This window comes from Physeter macrocephalus, unplaced genomic scaffold (genome assembly GCF_002837175.3).
Source record: "Physeter macrocephalus isolate SW-GA unplaced genomic scaffold, ASM283717v5 random_59, whole genome shotgun sequence".
Lineage (NCBI taxonomy): Eukaryota > Metazoa > Chordata > Mammalia > Artiodactyla > Physeteridae > Physeter > Physeter macrocephalus.
In genome coordinates, this window is record NW_021145341.1 from 57,968 (window position 1) to 75,983 (window position 18,016).

At 56.3% G+C, this 18,016-nt stretch overlaps 1 protein-coding gene across 1 annotated transcript; it reads right to left on the reverse strand.

Annotated features, from left to right (window-relative positions):
* Window positions 1–15: 15 nt before the first annotated feature.
* Window positions 16–14,197, reverse strand: SAMD14 (sterile alpha motif domain containing 14). Its single transcript, XM_024130451.3, has 10 exons — window positions 11,640–14,197; window positions 10,869–10,923; window positions 6,250–6,416; window positions 5,531–5,819; window positions 4,716–4,803; window positions 4,552–4,626; window positions 4,286–4,445; window positions 2,961–3,080; window positions 2,718–2,873; window positions 16–1,853 (listed from the first exon to the last, which is right to left on the reverse strand). The coding sequence occupies exons 2-10, from the start codon at window positions 10,909–10,911 to the stop codon at window positions 1,698–1,700; spliced, it is 1,254 nt and encodes a 417-aa protein (XP_023986219.1). The 5' UTR covers window positions 10,912–10,923; window positions 11,640–14,197; the 3' UTR covers window positions 16–1,697.
* Window positions 14,198–18,016: the final 3,819 nt, after the last annotated feature.

An 18,016-nucleotide genomic window follows, 5' to 3' on the forward strand; every position in this document is an offset into this window, starting at 1 on the left:
CCTGTGACCAACACATGACGCGCTCGGGACACCTGATCCCAGCTCAGGACATGGTTCAGTGCGTGCCTAGTATAACAGCGGCCACAGCCGTCCATCCAGAGCACTTGACAGCGCAGCACTCAGGGACAGAACTGTGGCCTCGCACATTCGGGGCCCAGCCCAGCCCCCAGCTGGGGCAGACAGAAAGGTCACTGGCACATCATAAGTGTTTATTGAAATAAACTGAGTATTGCCTCCCCCTTCACATGCAGGTGGGCACCCAGATAACTCCTGATGGCTTCAAGGACCTGGGAGCTTTTCACCTTCCCCACGGGCCCCTCCTCTGGGCCCAGATGGTACTGATGCCCCCATATCTCAGTCCCCTCTCTGAAGCCCCTCTCCCAGCACAGATAGCAGAGAGGAGGAAAGGACTGAGACCCAGGAATAGGGGTAGCCCTCAGGCCACAGCGCTTGGGCTGGAACGAGGGGAGTAGGCATGCATCGGGTCCTGTCCACCGCTCCAGGCGGATGGGAGGATGTGGAGGGAGGTCTCTAATCAGAGGCCCCTGGCCTCATTGTTAACTCCGGCCAGTGCTCCAGAAGCTGGGCTAGCCGCTGGCCAGCACCGTATCTGCACACTTCCTCCCTACAAGGGCAGATGGCTTGCTCTGGGCTGCTGGGGTAGACTCCACCCCCACCCAGGGAGCTGGCCCCACCCCTCCGTGTGGCCCAGGAACCGGAGCCCGCACCGTCTGCCAGTTCTGGAACCCACTGAGGCCTCGCTAGGGACCAGGGCAGATGGGGGATGGCTGATGAAGCTTTCCAATTTAGCAGCTTCCGGGGGACCTCCCGGATTTTGCCTCTCTGCTTGGCTGGGATGAGGATTCACCAGTTCAGGACGATCTAGGCACTGGTAGGGGGTGTCTTCTGTGGCCACCAGCTCCCAAGTTCGCTGTGTCCTCAGGGAGGGCCCAGGTGGCCTCTGAGGGAGCAGAGGAGAGGGGGTCGAAGACCAGGCTTTGAACGGGCCTCAGGAGGGGCAGACCTGTAAGGGCGTTATCTCGCCACCGAGACCCCCACGGCACAGGGACAGGGAAAAGGAGGAGCTTTGCCTCCTCCCTTCCTTCTCCTGAAGTCCTTGCACAGATGATGTGGGGTAATCATGCTGCTTTCTCTGCTCTCCTGTTGAGGAGGGCAGACTGGGAGCCTACCTTGCATGCAGCTTGCTGCAGGGCCACCAGCCTCCCTGCCGGAGCAGAGCAGAGCTCCCCTGACACACAGTCACCTGGGAGAGCTGGAAAGGAACTGCTTTATCTACCTGCTCCTGCAGAGATGCCCAGCCCACCTCTCTGAGCCCAGGGCTTCTGGAAGGTAAGCAGGCCTCCTAATTCACTGCTGGTCCCAGGACCACCATGGCCTGAGGGCAGAGGGTCAGAATGACTCAGGCACTTCCGGGCTCCCAGACTTGCTTCAGCCCTGGCTTCTCTGCCCATAATCTGCCACTTCCCCCAGGAACTCTGTGCCAGACAAGTCCTTGAAATGGGATTTATTACTGGGTCCTCCCCCTGGGGTCTCCCTTTCTGAGGAATCTGGGTCCAGACAGAAGACAGGGTGAGAGGGCTGTTCCTCCTCAGAGCATGGGGCCAGGCCAGCCCAAGCCTGGTGCCCAGGCCCCACTTGCCCGGGCGCCAGCTGCCAGTGCCTGCCCGCCCGTCTCCCTAGCTCCTCTTGGCCGCCTGCTCCCTGCGCCGGAGCTTCTCACGCTGCCGCGCAGCCTTCTCCTGGGCCTTGCGCTCCTTCTCCGCGGCCGCTGCCAGCTCCTTCAACTTCCGCTTCACTAGCGCCCGGTCATGTGAGTTGCTGAGCCCCAGGCTCTGGGGGAGGAATCCAAGGGTGAGGGGAAGAGCCCCGGAGCCACCCAGGCCTGGCCAACCCAAGCCCCGGGTTCTCTGTGCCCCGGGTGTACTCTCTCTGGGGCTCTGCCAGTCCTCAGCCTCCACCTCCCAGACTTGCTGATGGATCAGAACCCTCAGGGCAAGAATTTGGAATGGGAGTGATTGGGAGAGGTGAGGGTAGAGGGTTTCAGGGCCTTTGCCCCTTCCCCACCCCATCCTTGGCTCCCATTCCTCCACTCAGGATTTCAACCTTGGCATGACCCTGCCTGACCCCCTGAGGCCCAGAGACGGGGAGCAAAATGTCCCAGGTCACACAGCTAGTCAGTAGCTGAGTCCCCTCTCCATTCCAGAGACTTCCTGGGGGACTCTTCGTACCACTGCTTCCCCAAGCAGCTCAGCAGAGGGTGTACAACAGGCCAGAAACCCCCAGTACAGAGATCAGAGAGACACCCCCTGCCAAACCCGCCCCCCCCCCCCCACTTGTTCCCTCCCACAGCCACCAGCCTCCAAGATTCTTAGTCTAGGAGACTAAGACTCCAAGAATCAGATAAGATGACCAGGGGAGACTGATTAGAGTCAAGAGTCAGATGATAGGGTAATCTTCAAGGTCAGAGGTCAACCTGGAGACTTGGGCTGGAGCTTGAAGGTCAGACTGAGGAATTGGGCTGGAGTCAGACTGGGAACCCATGCTAGAGAGCAACGATCAGGCCGAGGATCTTGCCTAGAGGTCAGAGGCCAGGGCAGTGGTCTTAAAGGGAGTGGAAAGGTCAGGATGAGGGGACCCTAATTCTCGAAGGTTGCCTCAGGCTCTGGCTGGGTCGTGGCCCTTCTACTCTGACCCACCTTCAGTTTGCTTCCATCCAGCTGCAGTAGCTGCGGCCCATCCACCTGCCTCGCAGCAAACTCAGCGGCATACTGCTCCAGGTTGAGGCTGTGCAGCCACTGGCCCACCTGCTGACTGGTCCAGTGGTAGATGGTGGGGAGAGGTTCATCCAGAAACTGGGGCGGAGACCAAGGAGCGTGAGGGGGGAAGGCGTGGCCTGTGGCCCGCACACCTGGCCGCGTCAGAGGTCAGGGCCTGCTTACCTCGTCCGAAGACTGGGACAGTGTGTGGTAGGGGTAGGAACACTTGGCCGCCTGCCGGGGACCGCTTGGAATCTTGGGGCTGCTGCTGGGGGGTGTGGAGTCATCACTCAGAGTGGATTCCTAGACAGGAGGGGGGCATGCTGCTGAGGAGAGATCTCACCTCCAAGCGCAAGGCAGTCACCCCCGACCCACCACCCCCGTCCAGATGAAGCTGAAGTCCAGGGCTGGGCACCAGGAGTTGCTCAGGGCCCTTGTACATGAACCAGGAGCTAGGCGGGCACACAGGGCATGGTGACTCGTGCGAGGCATTGGATCTGAGGCCTCTGGGAGGATGTGGGGCTAGAACTGAGCCAGGCAGAGTAGTTAGCAGGAATGGAGGAGGTCAGACTGGTGTCGCTTTCTAGACAGCTGACTGGAATTCCCTGGTGCTGGGTCAGACGTCTCTGCCTTGTACCTCCCCAGCATGGCCTCTAGCACCCTGGCTTGTAAAAACCTGGTTAGATGTCTTTGTCCTCACTGGACTGTGAGCTCTATGAGGGCCTGGGCTGTGTCTGCTCACCAGGGCCCAGCACAAGGGAAAAGGAAGAAAGGGAGGGATCCCTTCTCCCCTGAATTCCCAGTTTTCTGATCTCCTCTGACCCGGCTGCACATAAGGAACAGAATCACAGAACAAGCACAGGGCTAGGGGTCATAGAGCCTGGCACCTAAATCCAACTGAGTCTGTAGGCAAATCCCTTCAGTCTGGGCTTGCATTTGCTCGTCTGTACGATGGTGGGGGAGTGTGTCTGCCTTCCCTACTTCACTGAGCCTTTGTGAGAGTAAAGCAAAAACATGCACTCGGAGCTCTGTAGACTGGGGGTCCTGGTGAACATAAACAGACGCCCATTCTTGCTTCTGTTACTCGGTCTCACTTCTCCCACAGGGTTGTGAACTTTCTGAGCACTAGCGAGGTTGGGGTCCTGTTCATCTCTGCTTCCCCCAAGCATCACCACACCACACATGTAGCCCAGCTCCTAAGACAGGACATGGGGCCAGAACTGAGCCAGGCAGAAGAGTTAGCAGGGATAGAGGAGCCCTCAGGCTGGGTGTGTACTAGGGGATCATGGAGGCAGCAATGAACGAATCAATGAAGGAACCACTCAGCATATAAACAAGTGAATGAGTGAATGCCTGAACTCAGAAACTGGATGAATTAATGGATCACTGAATGGCTCCATGGACAGACAGATGGACTCTAGGAATGCCTGGATCCCAGCCCAAGCCAGGGTGAAGTATGTCACCTGAGTCTGGGGGCCAGTATGGGGGCCAGAAGGCCACGGACTCACCTGAGAAGCTGACTTCTTAGGGCTGAAGCGCTCATGTTTAGGGGAGCAGGCCGGGGAGGTGGTGCTGCCAGAACACGCCGAGCCCTTGCCACTGTCTGTGAACCAGGAAAAGGGCAGGAACGGGGAGCCCCCTGACCTGCCGGACCCCTCCACCGACTCCCTGTGGAGAGAGTGCCCTGCATGGGTGTGGGCACCATGGCAAGGGCTGGGGCCCACAGGGAGCTGGGGGCAAAAGCTGTGGCTGAGGGGCTGTGGGTACCTCTTACCTGCTGCCCATGGACAGGCGGTTGCTGCCCTTCTCCTTCCGGCTCTTGCTAGTGGATGCTCGGCGTAAGGTGACCCTGTGGGGAGGGCAAGGGGGAGTGGGACAGTGCTGCCCCCTATGCTACCCCATCTCCAAGCCTTTGTTCTTGGCCCCTCTCCCACTCACCCCAGGTCCAGGAACTTTCGGCGAGTCTTCTTATCCAGGCCAATGGTAGGGCTGGCGGGCTCAGGTGGGCTGGCATCCTGGCTGTCATCTTTTGTGGAAGAGAAGGAAGGAAATGGCCTGTGTGGTGGCTTGTCTGCCACTTCCAGCTGCCAGTGAGGTGGTAGGAATTCTCTCGACTTAGAATCAGGCAACCTGGCTCTGGTGCCCTTCACTAGCTATGTGACCTAGGACAAGTCACTACCTTCGGAGCTTCCTGCATCTCAAATATGGGGATAATGACACTGCCTATTTCATGAGACCTAATAGGATGTTGATGAAAGCCTTATACAAACCATAAACCACTCTGAAAAAGTAGGGACTACTACTCTTTACTGTTAATTTTATCTTGTCCAACTTGTAGCCAACCTTCTAATCTTGGCTCACATGTCACTTCCTCAGAGAAGCCTTCCAGGATGCTCCCAGCTGCTCCCAGGATGCTTTCACGCTGATATATGCTCTCCCCCCGCCCCCGCGCACTGTTTCTCACATAGCACTTAATACACCTTGTAACTATACGTTTAATCAATGGATGATTTGATTGCTTCTCCTCAAACCTATAAGCCCCGTGAGGACGAGAACTGCATCTGCTTGCTCTTTTGTGTGTCTCAGTGCCCAGCAGTGCCTGGCACATATTAAGGCGCTCGGGAAATGAGTGAAAGAACCGTGGTCTTTATTCCCCACCTTCCCCAGCCACCCTGCCCCTCGGATCCCGCCACGCACTTCGGCGCCCAAGGGACCGCTTGCCAGCAGGGGGCGCCGCGCCGGCCGCCGCTCACCTTCGCTGTGCGGCTCGGCGCGGGGATGGCGGCGCACGAAGCTGGGCGAGCTGTCGGACGAGGGCGCGGAGCGCGGCGGCGAGCAGGAGGCGGCGGCCAGGCCCTCGTGCGAGGCGGCGTTGTGCAGGGGCCGGTAGCGTGCGAGCGGCGAGGGCGGCGGCTCGTCCTCGTCCAGGCTGCGCCGCAACCCCGGGGGCTCCAGGCAGAAGGAGCTCCCGGCTGGGGACCCCGGGCCCGAGTGCAGAGGCGAGCGCAGCCGGTGCAGGGGGCTCCCGCAGCCATCGGTCACCTGGGGAAGGGGCAGCCGCTAACCGCCAACCCTCCTCCCCTCTTCCCGGAGGGGAGCCCGGGCTCCTAGGTCCTTCCGGGGCCTGGAGGGAGGGTTTCCTCGTGCCTTGGGCCGAGAGGTGGCTGGGCAGCAAGACGTGGGAAACCGGACTTCCGGTCACATAGGCTGGGGCTGGATCCCGCCTCCTTCACTTACTGTGTGACTTTGTTAGTGAACCTCTCAGAGCCTCAGTTTACTCGTCTGGAAGACGAGTAACTCATCCTTCCTTGAAAGGATGAGATGAGCCAGAATTGAACTGCAGCTAATATTTGTTAGATATTATTATGTCAGCAGTCTAGGGGTGTGGTTTCCCTGGAAGAGTGGCTTGGAGGGATTATCCAGGAGCAAGAAGGGTGGGTGGGGTATGTGCAATTGGGTGGATTGCCCCAACCTTGCCTCCGGGCCCATCGGAGCCTTCACCATCCTCTGCAGAGCTGGCACTGTCCCGAAGCCTCGAGCGGGAGGGCCTGTGTCTCCGGCCCTTGGCCAGTAGTTGGGCTCGGGCCTTGTGTAAACTGCTGTCCAGTCTGACGGTCTCTGGCACAGCCAAGTCCAGGTCTGCAAACCGGGGAAGAGGGGCAGAGACCAGACACATGAGGACAGCAATCCCGGAGGCCCACTTCAAGTGGCCACCTGCACTCACACCCAGGCATTCAACAAATGTCTCCAAGCGCAGGGCACTGATAGTCCTATGAGATGGAGAGCTGGGTCTTTCACAGTCTCGCTGGGAGCTGGACATATCAGCTCATACACACAGTGTGTGATGGAACCTCTCACAGGCAGAGGACAGGATGGCTCTGTTTGGATGGGTTGGAGGAGGAAACACCAAAGCTGGGTCTTAAGGTCTGGATGGGAGTTTACAAGAAAGGAGGTTGGCAAAACTGGTATATACAATGCTGGGAGGAAAGGAAGCTGGGGGCGGGGCACCTCCAGGGCAATGGTAGGGCAGGTTTGTGGAGGGAAGGACTGGAGGATGAGGCCGGAGAGAGCATGGTTGTAATTGCTACCACTGAAGAAGTGCCAACTACACGCCAGAACGTGCATACATCACCTTGTCTACTCAGAACAACCCGCAGGCTAGGGACAGCTGTTATGTACATTTCACAGCTAAGCAAACTGAGGATCAGAGAGGTTAAGTCTCTTGACTAGCAATGGTCTGGGATTTGAGCCTGGCTAGTCTAGCTCCAGAGATTGGCCCTGCTGGGGACACTGGCTTGCTGTGCCATGCTCAAGGTCACACTCAGAGACGGCACTGCTGAGCATCTAGAGGGCTCACAGTTAACTGGAGCAGAGGGACCCGCAAAAGCCAGTGGCAGTGGCAGAGAGGAAAGCCTACAGACCCCTGAAGCCTGTCTCTCCTGTCCTGGGGTCCGTGGCCCAGGGCTAGGTCCTGGATGAGGACATGGCGGAAAAGTAGGCAAACCCAACAGATTATGCATAGACCCTACTGCTCCAAGTTTCACTTTCCATTTGCTCCACCGGAGAATGCAGCCTTCACTCTGCAGTGACCCTGAGCTTCTCCAGGCAGAACAGGTTCTTCCCAGACCTCAGCATGGGTTAAGACCTTTCTTCACCACTCCACCCCTCATGATCTCAGGGACCCCATCCCGTCACTCAAGGCCCTGCCTTGCCTGCTCCTCTTTCTCTTGTCTGCAGACACCCCCTAAGCCACCCCAGTGGCTGAACTACTACCTATACCTATTTCCAACTCTGATCCCTCCCCTGAATTCCAAGTCTGGGCACCTCAGCACCTGCCAGGGAACTTACCATGTCAAAATCACCCAGCGACCTCAAACTCAACCCATCAAACGAACCCACCACCTTGCCTCAAACTGGTTCTCTGTCCCTGGCTCACTGAAAGGCCCCACTGTCCACCCAGTCACTCCTCTCAGACCCAGTTGGTAATTCATGTGTCCAGCTGCCTACTTGACACCTCCACTTGGATGTCCAATGGGCATCTTCAACGTATATGTCACAGTTGGACTCCTGACCTCCCCACCCCCTAAGCGGCCCGGTCTGCCCATCCTCAGTGAATGGCATCTCCATCCTTCCAGCTGCTCAGGCCAAACCCCCGGAGTCACCCGTGACTCCTCCCTCTCCCTCTCACCCTGCAAACTGATCCATCCACAATTCCTGTTAGCTCTACTTTGAAAATATATCTAGACATGCTGAAATATTTATGGTGAAATGACATGATGTTTTGGGTTAGTTTCAAAATAATCCAGGAGACTAGGAGTGGAGAGTGGAAGGGGATGTAGATGAAACAAGACTGTCCATGAGTTGATGATGGTTGAGGTTGAGAGATGAGTACGTAAGCGTATGATGGGGTACATTGTGCTAGTCTCTCTACTTTTGACTTCTCACAGTAAAATATTGTGTATATGTGTCTGTATATGCTACATGCATACATGCGGGGAGAAGGAGGAGGGGAGAGGAAAGGAGAGGGAGAACACACAGCATTCCTGGTCTAGGTCACTACCACCTCTTGCCTCCATTATTACAGATCATCCCGGCTGGTCTTCCCTCCTCCTCCCTTTCCCATTTACAGTCTATTTTCAACCCAGCAGCCAGAGTGATCCTGATAAAACACGTCAGCCCGTGTCACTCCTCCCTCGGCTCAGAACCCTCCAGTGACTTCCATCTCTCACAGAGTAAGAAGCCGAGGTCTTACCACGGCCTCTAGACTCAGGCAGCTCAGCGACTCTCTCCCTCTTCTTCCCTCTGCTCCAGCCACCCTGGCCTCCTGGCTCTTCCTTACACCAGCTATCCTGCACCTCAGGGCCTTTGCACTTCCTCTTCCCTTTCCTGCAAGGCTCTTGCCACAGATTTCTGCACAGTTCTCTCACTCACCTCCTTCAAGTCTCTGCTTAAATGCTTTCTCTCACTGAGAGACCACCCAATTTAGAATACCCCCCAAACCCCCACTGCTAAATTTTTTCCTATATCATTTGTCATTCTCTGGCATACCATATATTTTACTAATTTAGTTTATTGTCTCTCTCCACCCATTAGAACAACAGCTTCGTGAAGGCAGACATTTCTCTATTTTGTTCATTGCACTAACACAGGCATAGAATGGTGTGTGTGTGACACGTGTGTGAGAGAGTGTATGTGTATATGAGTGTTCTAAGTGTTTTACAATTACTAGCTCATTTAAACCTCCCCACAACCCAAGGAGGAAGAGACTCCAAGAATCCCCAGGGCAGCCTTAATTTCCCTGAGGGTATGGGGCTGGTGAAGAGCAGGCCAGGGTTATAGGCCTCCCGGCTCCGGCTCCAGAGGCTCAGTGTGTAACTACCAAGCCCTCTCTACCTCCTCTGAGGCAGAGATGGGAATGACTGGGAGTCCAACCCCTCACTTTACAGGCCCTTGCTTTCCTTGGAGAGGAAAGTTTGGCCCAGGGTGCAGAGGGAGTTAAGGACAGTAGGCAGGGCTCCTGGAAGGGAGCTGATGAACCTCCTCGACCAGTCCAGCGCGCAGCTGGTGCCCAGCCGCCCTGGGCCACGGACAAGGGCTCTCTGCACCTGAATCTGGGCCACATCAAAACCATGGTCATCTTACCGTGGAGGGTCTAGGGAGCACAGGAACTCCTAAGGGGCTTGGGGCCTTTTGAGGCAAGGTGGGGCCAGCCTCTCCTCTGGTCCCTTACTCTACCAGGCCCTCATCACCTTGTCCATCCCTCCCACCATCTTGCTCTCCCCCTCCCTCTCTCCCTGGGAGTTAGCCCGGCCCTGGGCAGTGGGAAGTCATGAATATTTCATCGCCTTTCTCTTCAGGAAGGCCGCCAGGCAGGCAGCTACCTCAGCAGGTCAGGGAGAAGGAAAACAGGAAGGGTGGGGGGTGGGGGAGCGGAGGCCAAAAAGCCCAAGGCACGGGGAGCTGGCCTCTGCCAGGCCAGGGGTCAGGCTGGGCCTGCGTGGGGCTGGAGAGACTCAGAGTCTGAGGCCCAGAGACAGTTCGAGGCTGGGGGCGTCCCCGAGGCAAAGCCTCCATGCACAGGCCCCAGGGAGGCCAAGCCGGGAAGCAGTTCCCCAGGAGCCGGGAGGCAGCAGTTCCGGCGGGCGGCATTGGCATTGCCAGGGCCTGTGGCAGCCACAGGGGAGAGAGAGGTGAGCGGGGAAGTGGGAGGAGGAGAGGGCAAGGAAGGTAGAGATGAGAGGCAGGGGAGGAGAAACTGGAGGCCCTGTGGCATTCCACAGCTGGGAGCCCCTCCCAGCTGAGAGTCCCTCCCAGCTGAGAGTCCTGAGGGCTGCATACGCAAGCTTTCTGCCTCCACCTCGGCCTCCACCGAACCCAGCTGGTAAACAGCCTTTCCACCCCAGTGCATGCTGGGAACTGTGCCCTGTCAGTGGTCTTTCTCTAATCCACACAGTAGAAAGACTGCAGGGGGTAAATGATGGGGTGTGGGGGGTGTCCATGCACCCCAGTGAGAACAGAGGAGGGTCGGTCTGGGGGTGCCCCTGGGGGTGTAGATGCTGAGTGTGTGTTATGCATTTTTGATTTCCCTGCACATCCATGCAGATGAGGTCCCTTATTTATGCAGCTCAGAGGTAACCTGTGTCACCTGTGCTGGGGAATACTGGTGTACAGCACAGTGGCTGCCAGTAGGGAGTTAGGCAGTCTGGAGTTTTAGTCCCAGCTCTGCCACTAACCTGCAGTGTGATCTTTAAAGCAAGTCACTTCTGTGCTCCATGTCCTAGGCTTAGGACAAGTGGGCACACTCCTTGGCCTTGTTGTGAGGGTTAAATGATACAGTGCATGTGAAATGGGGGTGCTAGCCTAGTACCTGGCATGAGACAAGCACTTAATAAATGGGGACCCTTATTATCATCGTTGTTCTTGTAATTGGATATCTACTCAGATAATGGGGACAAAAAAATCAGCCTGTAAGGCCAAAAGACACACACACACACACACACACACACAATCTCTCTCACTCTGAAGTTACCAGGACTCCCCTTCCCCAAAGCCCGATAGCCTTGGCTAGAGATAGAGCCAAACAGAACTTACCAAAAACCTCATCTGCAGGTTCTCGGAGCTTTGAAGAAGCCATGACTCAGGAGAGCTGGGAGGACAAGAGGAGAAAGAGGAAAAAAAGACCATGGATAAGAGGTTCAGGTTGGTGCAGGCAAGGGAGCTGCCAATGGTTACCTGCTCCTAGCCTTCTGGCCCTCACCTCTCCTTACAACTCTTTCTCTGGCCCCTGAAAGAGAAATCATCTGAACCACAGCCCAGATTGTTGGGGCAGGCAGGAGGTAGAAGCAAGTCCAGGGTATAGACACAAGCTGTCCTGCAGCCCTGGTCCGAGCTGATTTGCTGAGTGCCCCCACACGGGTCACTGAACTTCTCCCCGTCACTGTCTTGGGCCCTTCCATCATTAGCATTCCCTAAAAGCTTTTAATCGTCATAAGCTGTCCAATATCAAATCTGGGAGAAAACTTGGAGACTATTAAATCCAATCCTCTCATTTTACAAATAAAGAAAGAGACAGGAGAATGACTGATCTAAGATCACATAATAAGTTAATGGCAAGATCAGAATGAGAACCCAGGTTCTTCCATCCACCCACCTATTTGCATCTACTTGCCTATTCACCGTCCACTCATTCACCCATCCATCATCTGTCCAACCATCTATCTTTCCAACCACCCATCCATCCACCATCCACCCCGTCCAACCATCCACCCATTTTTACATCTGTCAATTTATACCATCCACCCATCCATCTTCCCATCCATCACCCAGTCTGCCTCCCCCCGCTCTCATCACTGGTGCACTCACCACCTGTCTTCCTGAACATGAGCTGTTCAGGAAGCTGGCATCATCAACAGGGCCACTGTTCTTGACAAAGTCACAGTTCTCACAGTTCAAGACAGACTCACAGATGCAGAAGGGTATAAAGAGTACCCGTAGCAGAACAGTGTAGAGCCAAATCTCTATGATGCATCAAATATGTTCTGGGAAGAAATATGGATGGATTGGGGTTTTGTTTTGTTTGTGGGAAGTAAGAAAGGAAGGGCAGGTGGGAAAGCAGGATATACGTAGCCGAAACAATTTGGGCAGGCTTCCTAGCAAATGTAGGATTGCAGCATCCCTAAACCAAAGCCTGGATGTTAGAGAAGCAGGGGAATACCAGATGAGGGGAGAAGGAGGAAGCTCAGGGTCAGGGGCATACTGCATGCCTGGGACATGATCTCCAATTACTTCTAACACTCAGGTCCCCATGAGAAGGGCAGAGCACTGCATTAGACCACACATTTGACAGGTGTAGGAAAGCTAGGCCACATGCCTGCTTGGTCTTTTCCGATTCTCCTCTTCTGTTATTACATAGATATCATCTCACTGTGAACTGTCCAGGCTTGGGATTCTTAGTATCCCCACTTTACAGATGGGAAAACTGAGATGCAGGAGATAAGAGGCAGAACTCAACCTTGACCCCAGTCTCCTGCCCCTCCGCTCTATCCTGGGTGGTGATCTGCAGTTTTGGAACCTGCTCATGAGGAAAGAACACTGCTGGGAGAAGGGACAGGGGTAGAGGTAAGGGAGCTGATCCATACTCGCTAGGACCGGATAAGCTTCAAAACTACCTCCACCCCAGGCTCTGTGGATGCTTGGGGCTGCAAGCAGGAAATGAGGTGTGAGAAGGAGCCAGGGATGTGGGCCCTCCAGGAACCCTCCTGCCATTCTTCAACCCTGGGTGCTAGTAACAGAGAAGTTCTAGAACCTCTCTTCCTGTCCTGAAGGGGTAGATGGGAAGAGAGGCTGTCCCTAAGAATGAACCAAATTCCCTCCTTCATCTGACCGGGACCTAGCTGCCACCTCCTCCAGAAAGCTGTCCTAGATAGCCCTCACTCCTCTCATTTGTCTATATAATTTCTAAATCCACTCTTCCCCACCACTAGGAAATGAGTAATTTTGCATACTTCATTGATTCCCTAACTGGGTCATATCTCCCCCACATCAGATGGGAGCTCCTGAGGAGAAGAGACAGTATTCCCCATCAGAAGAGGGACTCTCTGAAGATAAGAACTGCCTCTCCCATCAGAATGCAGGCTCCCTGAGGGTGCTTCCTCTCTTAGACCACCTGCAAATGGAGAGCCCATGTACTCTTTATTCCAGGTCCCAGTTTAGGGTGGAGACCCTCTTGTGGAGGCCATCCTCTTTCAGGCACCCTCTGGGGTGGGCTGGGGCTTCCAGCTCACATCAGTGCCGAATGAATTCTGATTCAGCACAAACTGCTTTCTTCAACAACTAACTCCCTGGGGCGTGTATGGGGGACCCTCCCTACGCTGTCCCTTGGGGAACTCTGGGAAGCATGACATCAGAATGTCACCAGGCCCTTCCCACCCCCACCTTCCAACACTGAACCTTGGAAAATTAGACATCCCCCCCCCATTTACACTCCTACAACATTACACTCCTACACACACACGCACGCACACACACACATGCCACACTCATACATGCACATTCAAACCAGGTAACCGCTACAAGGTGGAACTGAACCTGTTCTCTGGACACAGTCTGGGCTCTGACTCTACCAGGCCACTCCTTCCTCCCCAAACTTCCCAATTCCCAGAGGAAGAACACCAATAACCTTTGACCCTTCCCTATGAGAAAGGGAGGCAGGTGAACTCTAAGTTTCCTGGGACCCAGGGGAAGGAGAAAGACAAAGAAAGGGTACGCAAGCCCTGGAGAGGAAATGGGGAGCAGGACAGAGACAGGTTGGTGGACAGTCAGTCTACAGAGCTGCAGAGAAGAGGAAGAAAGAGCAAGAAGGAGATGAGCCCGAAAGCGGCGGCAGCAGCAGCGGGGCCAGGGGGAGAAGCAGTAGAGACAGGGCTCCAGCAGCCCTGAGTGAGGCCCAGGGGAGGGGTGGAGAAGAGCAGAATCGCTGCCAGGAGAGAGGCGGCCCTCAGTGGGGAAGGAAAGAGGAAAGGGGCCCTGGAAGAGGAGAAGGAGCCCAAGAAAGAAGTGCAACCGGGGAGGGATGGCTGGGAGAGGAGCCTGGGGCAGGGGGAGGCAGTGTGGAGCTAGAGAAAAGGGTGACCCCCTCCCATAAGGCCCAAGCTGGGGGCATCCAGCAAGCACCGCTGGAGACGGGGTGGGGGTGGAGGACAGGGCACCTTCTGCACTCTCAGGGCCCCTATCGCCCAATCAGAGCCAAGTGGCTAGTTCTGTCCGATCCATTAGTCCAACTCCGCACCAGGCAAGAAGGGGTTAAGCTCTCCCCCCTCCCCCAACACCAGTTTTTTTAAAAAAATTAATCTCTCCGGACATCGGGCAGAGGGAGAGGATTAGGGACACAAATCCTATCTCCACCCCATCTCCTAACAGCCCAGAACCCTAGCTCTGTGCGGGGGGGTGGGGGGGGGCCCTAGGGACAGGGGAAGAAAGGTCCTTGTCTCTTCGCCCTATCCAACCCCACTCGGGTTCCCATCGCAAGCCGGAGACCCCCAGCTCCGCTTCCCCGTCCAACTTGGGGCTCTTGGGGTCCTAATACCTCACCTCCAGCATCTGTCATCTTCAGCGTCCGGCGCCTCAGAAACCCCTCAGGCCCATGGTGTTTGGGGCTGGGGCCAGGCGGGAGAGGGGCGGGGGACAGTCACCCCGGCCTCGGGGGGCTCCGGGCTGGCTCCATCCGCTCCATCCCGGGAGTAGGGGTAGGGGTCAGCGATGGGGTCTTGGAGCCGGAGGGAATATGGGGGTGGGGGTGGGGGAGTTCGGAGAGAGAAGGAGAAGGTTTGCAGGAAGCAGGAGGCACGGCGGGAGGGGCTGGACCAGGAGACCTGACGGGAGGATGCTCCGTGCGTGTATGTGCGTGTGTGTGCGAGAGTGTGTGTGTGTGTGTGTGTGTGTGTGTGTGTGTGTGTGTGTGTGTGTCTCACATGGTCCTAATTCTTCTCCATCTCCATTCTCATAATAGCCTGTGGGAGTGACTGCTGATTCTGCTCTGCAGCCCTCACATTTGCCAGGAAGACTGCTAGCAAGTCATGGTGAAAACTCAGACCCAGTCCTAAACTGAGGGCAGCTGTACTTCCCGGCTCGTGAGAGAGGGAGAGAGAAAGAGAGAGAGAGAAACCGTCTCCCCGCCCCGCCCGGCTGGACGCGGGGTCCCCCGCCTGGCAGGCGGATACTCTTAGCGTCGTGTCAACGGGGATCCGCGGGGGTCCCCAGGGAAGGGGCGATGAGGGGGCGCGTGGCGGGGAGGCCGGGCGCCCGGGAGACAAAGAACAGGAGGGAGGGAGGGAGGGAGGGGCGGAGGCAGCGGGAGCCCGGGGGAGGGAGGAGGCGGCCCCGGCTGGCGGAGCCGGGCGAGGGGATTCTCGTTACCGCTACTCCTCGGCCCGCGGGAGTCGCGGCGGGTGTGAGCCGACGGAGATGCGGCCCCACCTTAGGACCTACGGGGCTTCTGCCTCCTCTGCAGGGCCTGTGAGGGCTCCTGATTCATCCATTCAACAGACGTCCACAGAGCAGTCGGATGCGCCGAGGCCCGAGGGGACCGTGGAGAACAGAGCCGACCTGGTCCGGGCCGTCGTGGCTCGCAGCGTTGTCAGGGGGACAGGGGGAGGCCCTCAAGAGAGCGGGTGCCTGGAGCCTTGGTTCACAGGGGACACTTCAGCGCGGGGAGGGCACACCAGAGGGAGCCAGGCCTCGCCTGGGGGCGGGTGAGGATCGGGGCGGGGGCTGTGTGTGGAAGTGATCCAGGAGGATTCCTGGAGGAGCTGACCTGTTGGCTACTTCTGCAGGCCAGGCCAGGGTAGAAGTGCTAGTGGGACTTGTGGAGGTAGGGAGGAAAGAAGAGGAAGATGAAGGATGGAGGGGGGGGGTGGTGGGGGCTTGCACTTTATCCTACCAGCCATAGGGGGAAAAGTAACAGAGGAGTGAGGGGCTCTGATTTGCATTTTAGGAAGAACCCCTCGGCTCCTTTGGAGAAGGCTGCCTGAAGGCTGGGGCACCACTCATGAGGCTGTTGAGCGGTGATGGCAGTGGGCACGAAGATCAGAGATCATGATCAGGAATATTAAGGATGTAGAATTGAAGAAATTGACAGGATTTGGGGACTGGCTGGCCACAGAGGGAGAAGGAGGGGTCTAGATGACTGCAGGTCTTGGCTGGAGGCCCTGTAGGTGGAGGGGGTGTGGGGGGATGAGGTCAGACTTGGACCTGGTGAGCTGGAGGTGGTGGCAGGCCAGCCAGGGGAGAGAATACAATAATCAACAGCTAGCTACGGTCCCGAGATGCTGCAGGGGGTGCCAGGCACTGTGCTAGCACTTTTCTCAGATGATTAATGTCACCCTCACGATAAACCCATGAGGTAGGTGTTTCTGTTACCCCCTTTGTTTGTTCAAGAGCAAGTGGTGAGGCTGGGCAAGGGGGTCCAGAGCTCAGGGGAGCGGTGTGCAGTCTGTAGGGATAGACTTCCCTGATGGCCAAAGTCTCTGCAGTCCCAGGTCTCTGAGGGGCTCTGGGAGGTGGCATGTTGAGCCTGGATGGTCTTGGGACCATGGGTAAGGACAGAATTCATAACCTTTAGGGGCCGAAGATCCAATGAGATCGTGGGAGTTTTGGCATCTCTGGGTGTCTAGAATCTGCTGGCAGCCATGGGTTGCTGGCTAGACTGTGGAGATCTGGGGAGGGAGTGGTGACTCTGGAGGTCTTATTGGGGCTGTGTTTGGGGAACACAGTTTGTGGGCATTTGGTGAAATCTGGGTGGTAGGCTGGAGTGGGGGATTGATTATATAGCCCCCGTAGGAAGTGGGGAGATGATAGGTATGTAATGTCAATATTGGGGGCACATTCTATGGGAGGGTGTCTATAGACCATAGGACCCAGGAGGACCCCTTAAATTTCTGGGAGCTGGGAAACTCCCCTCATCTGATTTCCCTCCCTTGTGGCAAATGTTGGGGCTGTGGCAAACCCACGCAAGCTCCTAAGAACTGGGGAGGTGGCAGGGCAGGGCTGGGGTAACGCCTCACACAGGCTTGCCCATGGCCACTTGACATAGCCCCAGACATGGACATAGCTCACAGGTGAGTCACCTCTCAGGCCTGAGGAACTCGCAAAGCTACACACGCCATCCCCAGCCATACACGACACTCGGGCCTTGACTTGGGCTACTTTCCAAAGGGATTCCACCTTTTGGAACATACGGGGTGCAAGCCCCTCACCTAATACACAGGACAGACAGGGACAGGACCCCACCCTGGATGCTCTGCTCTGGTCAGATCAACAGAAGCCCTCATCACAACCCCCATGTCTGCCTTGCCACCCAGGAAGATCCAGCCACTTCACTCCTTGGGACTTTTTTTTTTTTTTTAATTAATTAATTTTTGTCCGCATTGGGTCTTTGTTGCTGCGTGCGGGCTTTCTCTAGTTGTGGCAAGCGGGGACTACTCTTCGTTGCAGTGCGCGGGTTTCTCATCACGGTGGCTACTCTGGTTGCGGAGCACAGGCTCTAGGCACGCAGGCATCAGTAGTTGGGGCTTAGTTGCTCCGCAGCATGTGGGAACTTCCTGGACCAGGGCTCGAACCCATGTCCCCTGCATTGGCAGTCGGATTCTCAACCACTGTGCCACCAGGGAAGTCCTCCTTGGGGCTTCTTGGCCAGGTTGCCTGAGCAGGGCCCAAGTCACCTGTAACTCTGGAGATACGACCTGTGACCTTGTGGTTTGGTGGTTTCTGATCCTGGGATTCAGCCACCTGGATTTGTCTTCCCAGCAGTGTTCCAAGGAAGATCCACTTGTAAGAGAAAATGCCTAGAGGCATGGCCACCATCTCCAGGTTGCCAGGTGATTCTTAAGTAGGTGGCAGCACTGGACTGGTTATATATGGCCCTGAGGTGTAGAACTAGGGTTTGTGGAATGAAGCTATGGGAAGCCAGAATTTGGCTTGACATGAAGGAGACTGTGTGACAGAGCCACCCGGAGGGGAGTGGCCACCACAGGAGCTGACTACCACTGGGAGTTCTGGAGGAGGCCACTCATCTCGGGTTTGTCAGGGACCCACCAAGGTGACTTTGAAGGGCCCTAATGTTGGGACTTCCATTCTTCAGGGCAAACGGGACTGTGAGAATCCTCTTGGTGGCCGGGCCACCGAACACAAGTGTCTTGTACGTTTTTCTCACACACAGCACACAGCTCCCAGAGCGAGGAGAG

Excerpts from the sequence above, each read along its gene's own strand:
- SAMD14 (XM_024130451.3), bottom strand. The coding sequence starts at position 10,911 with ATGGCTTCTTCAAAGCTCCGAGAACCTGCAGATGAGGTTTTTG. Across the intron at positions 5,820-6,249 it reads CCGATGGGCCCGGAGGCAAG|GTGACCGATGGCTGCGGGAG; the intron begins GTTGGGGCAATC and ends CCCCTTCCCCAG. Across the intron at positions 3,081-4,285 it reads CTAAGAAGTCAGCTTCTCAG|GAATCCACTCTGAGTGATGA; the intron begins GTGAGTCCGTGG and ends CCTCCTGTCTAG.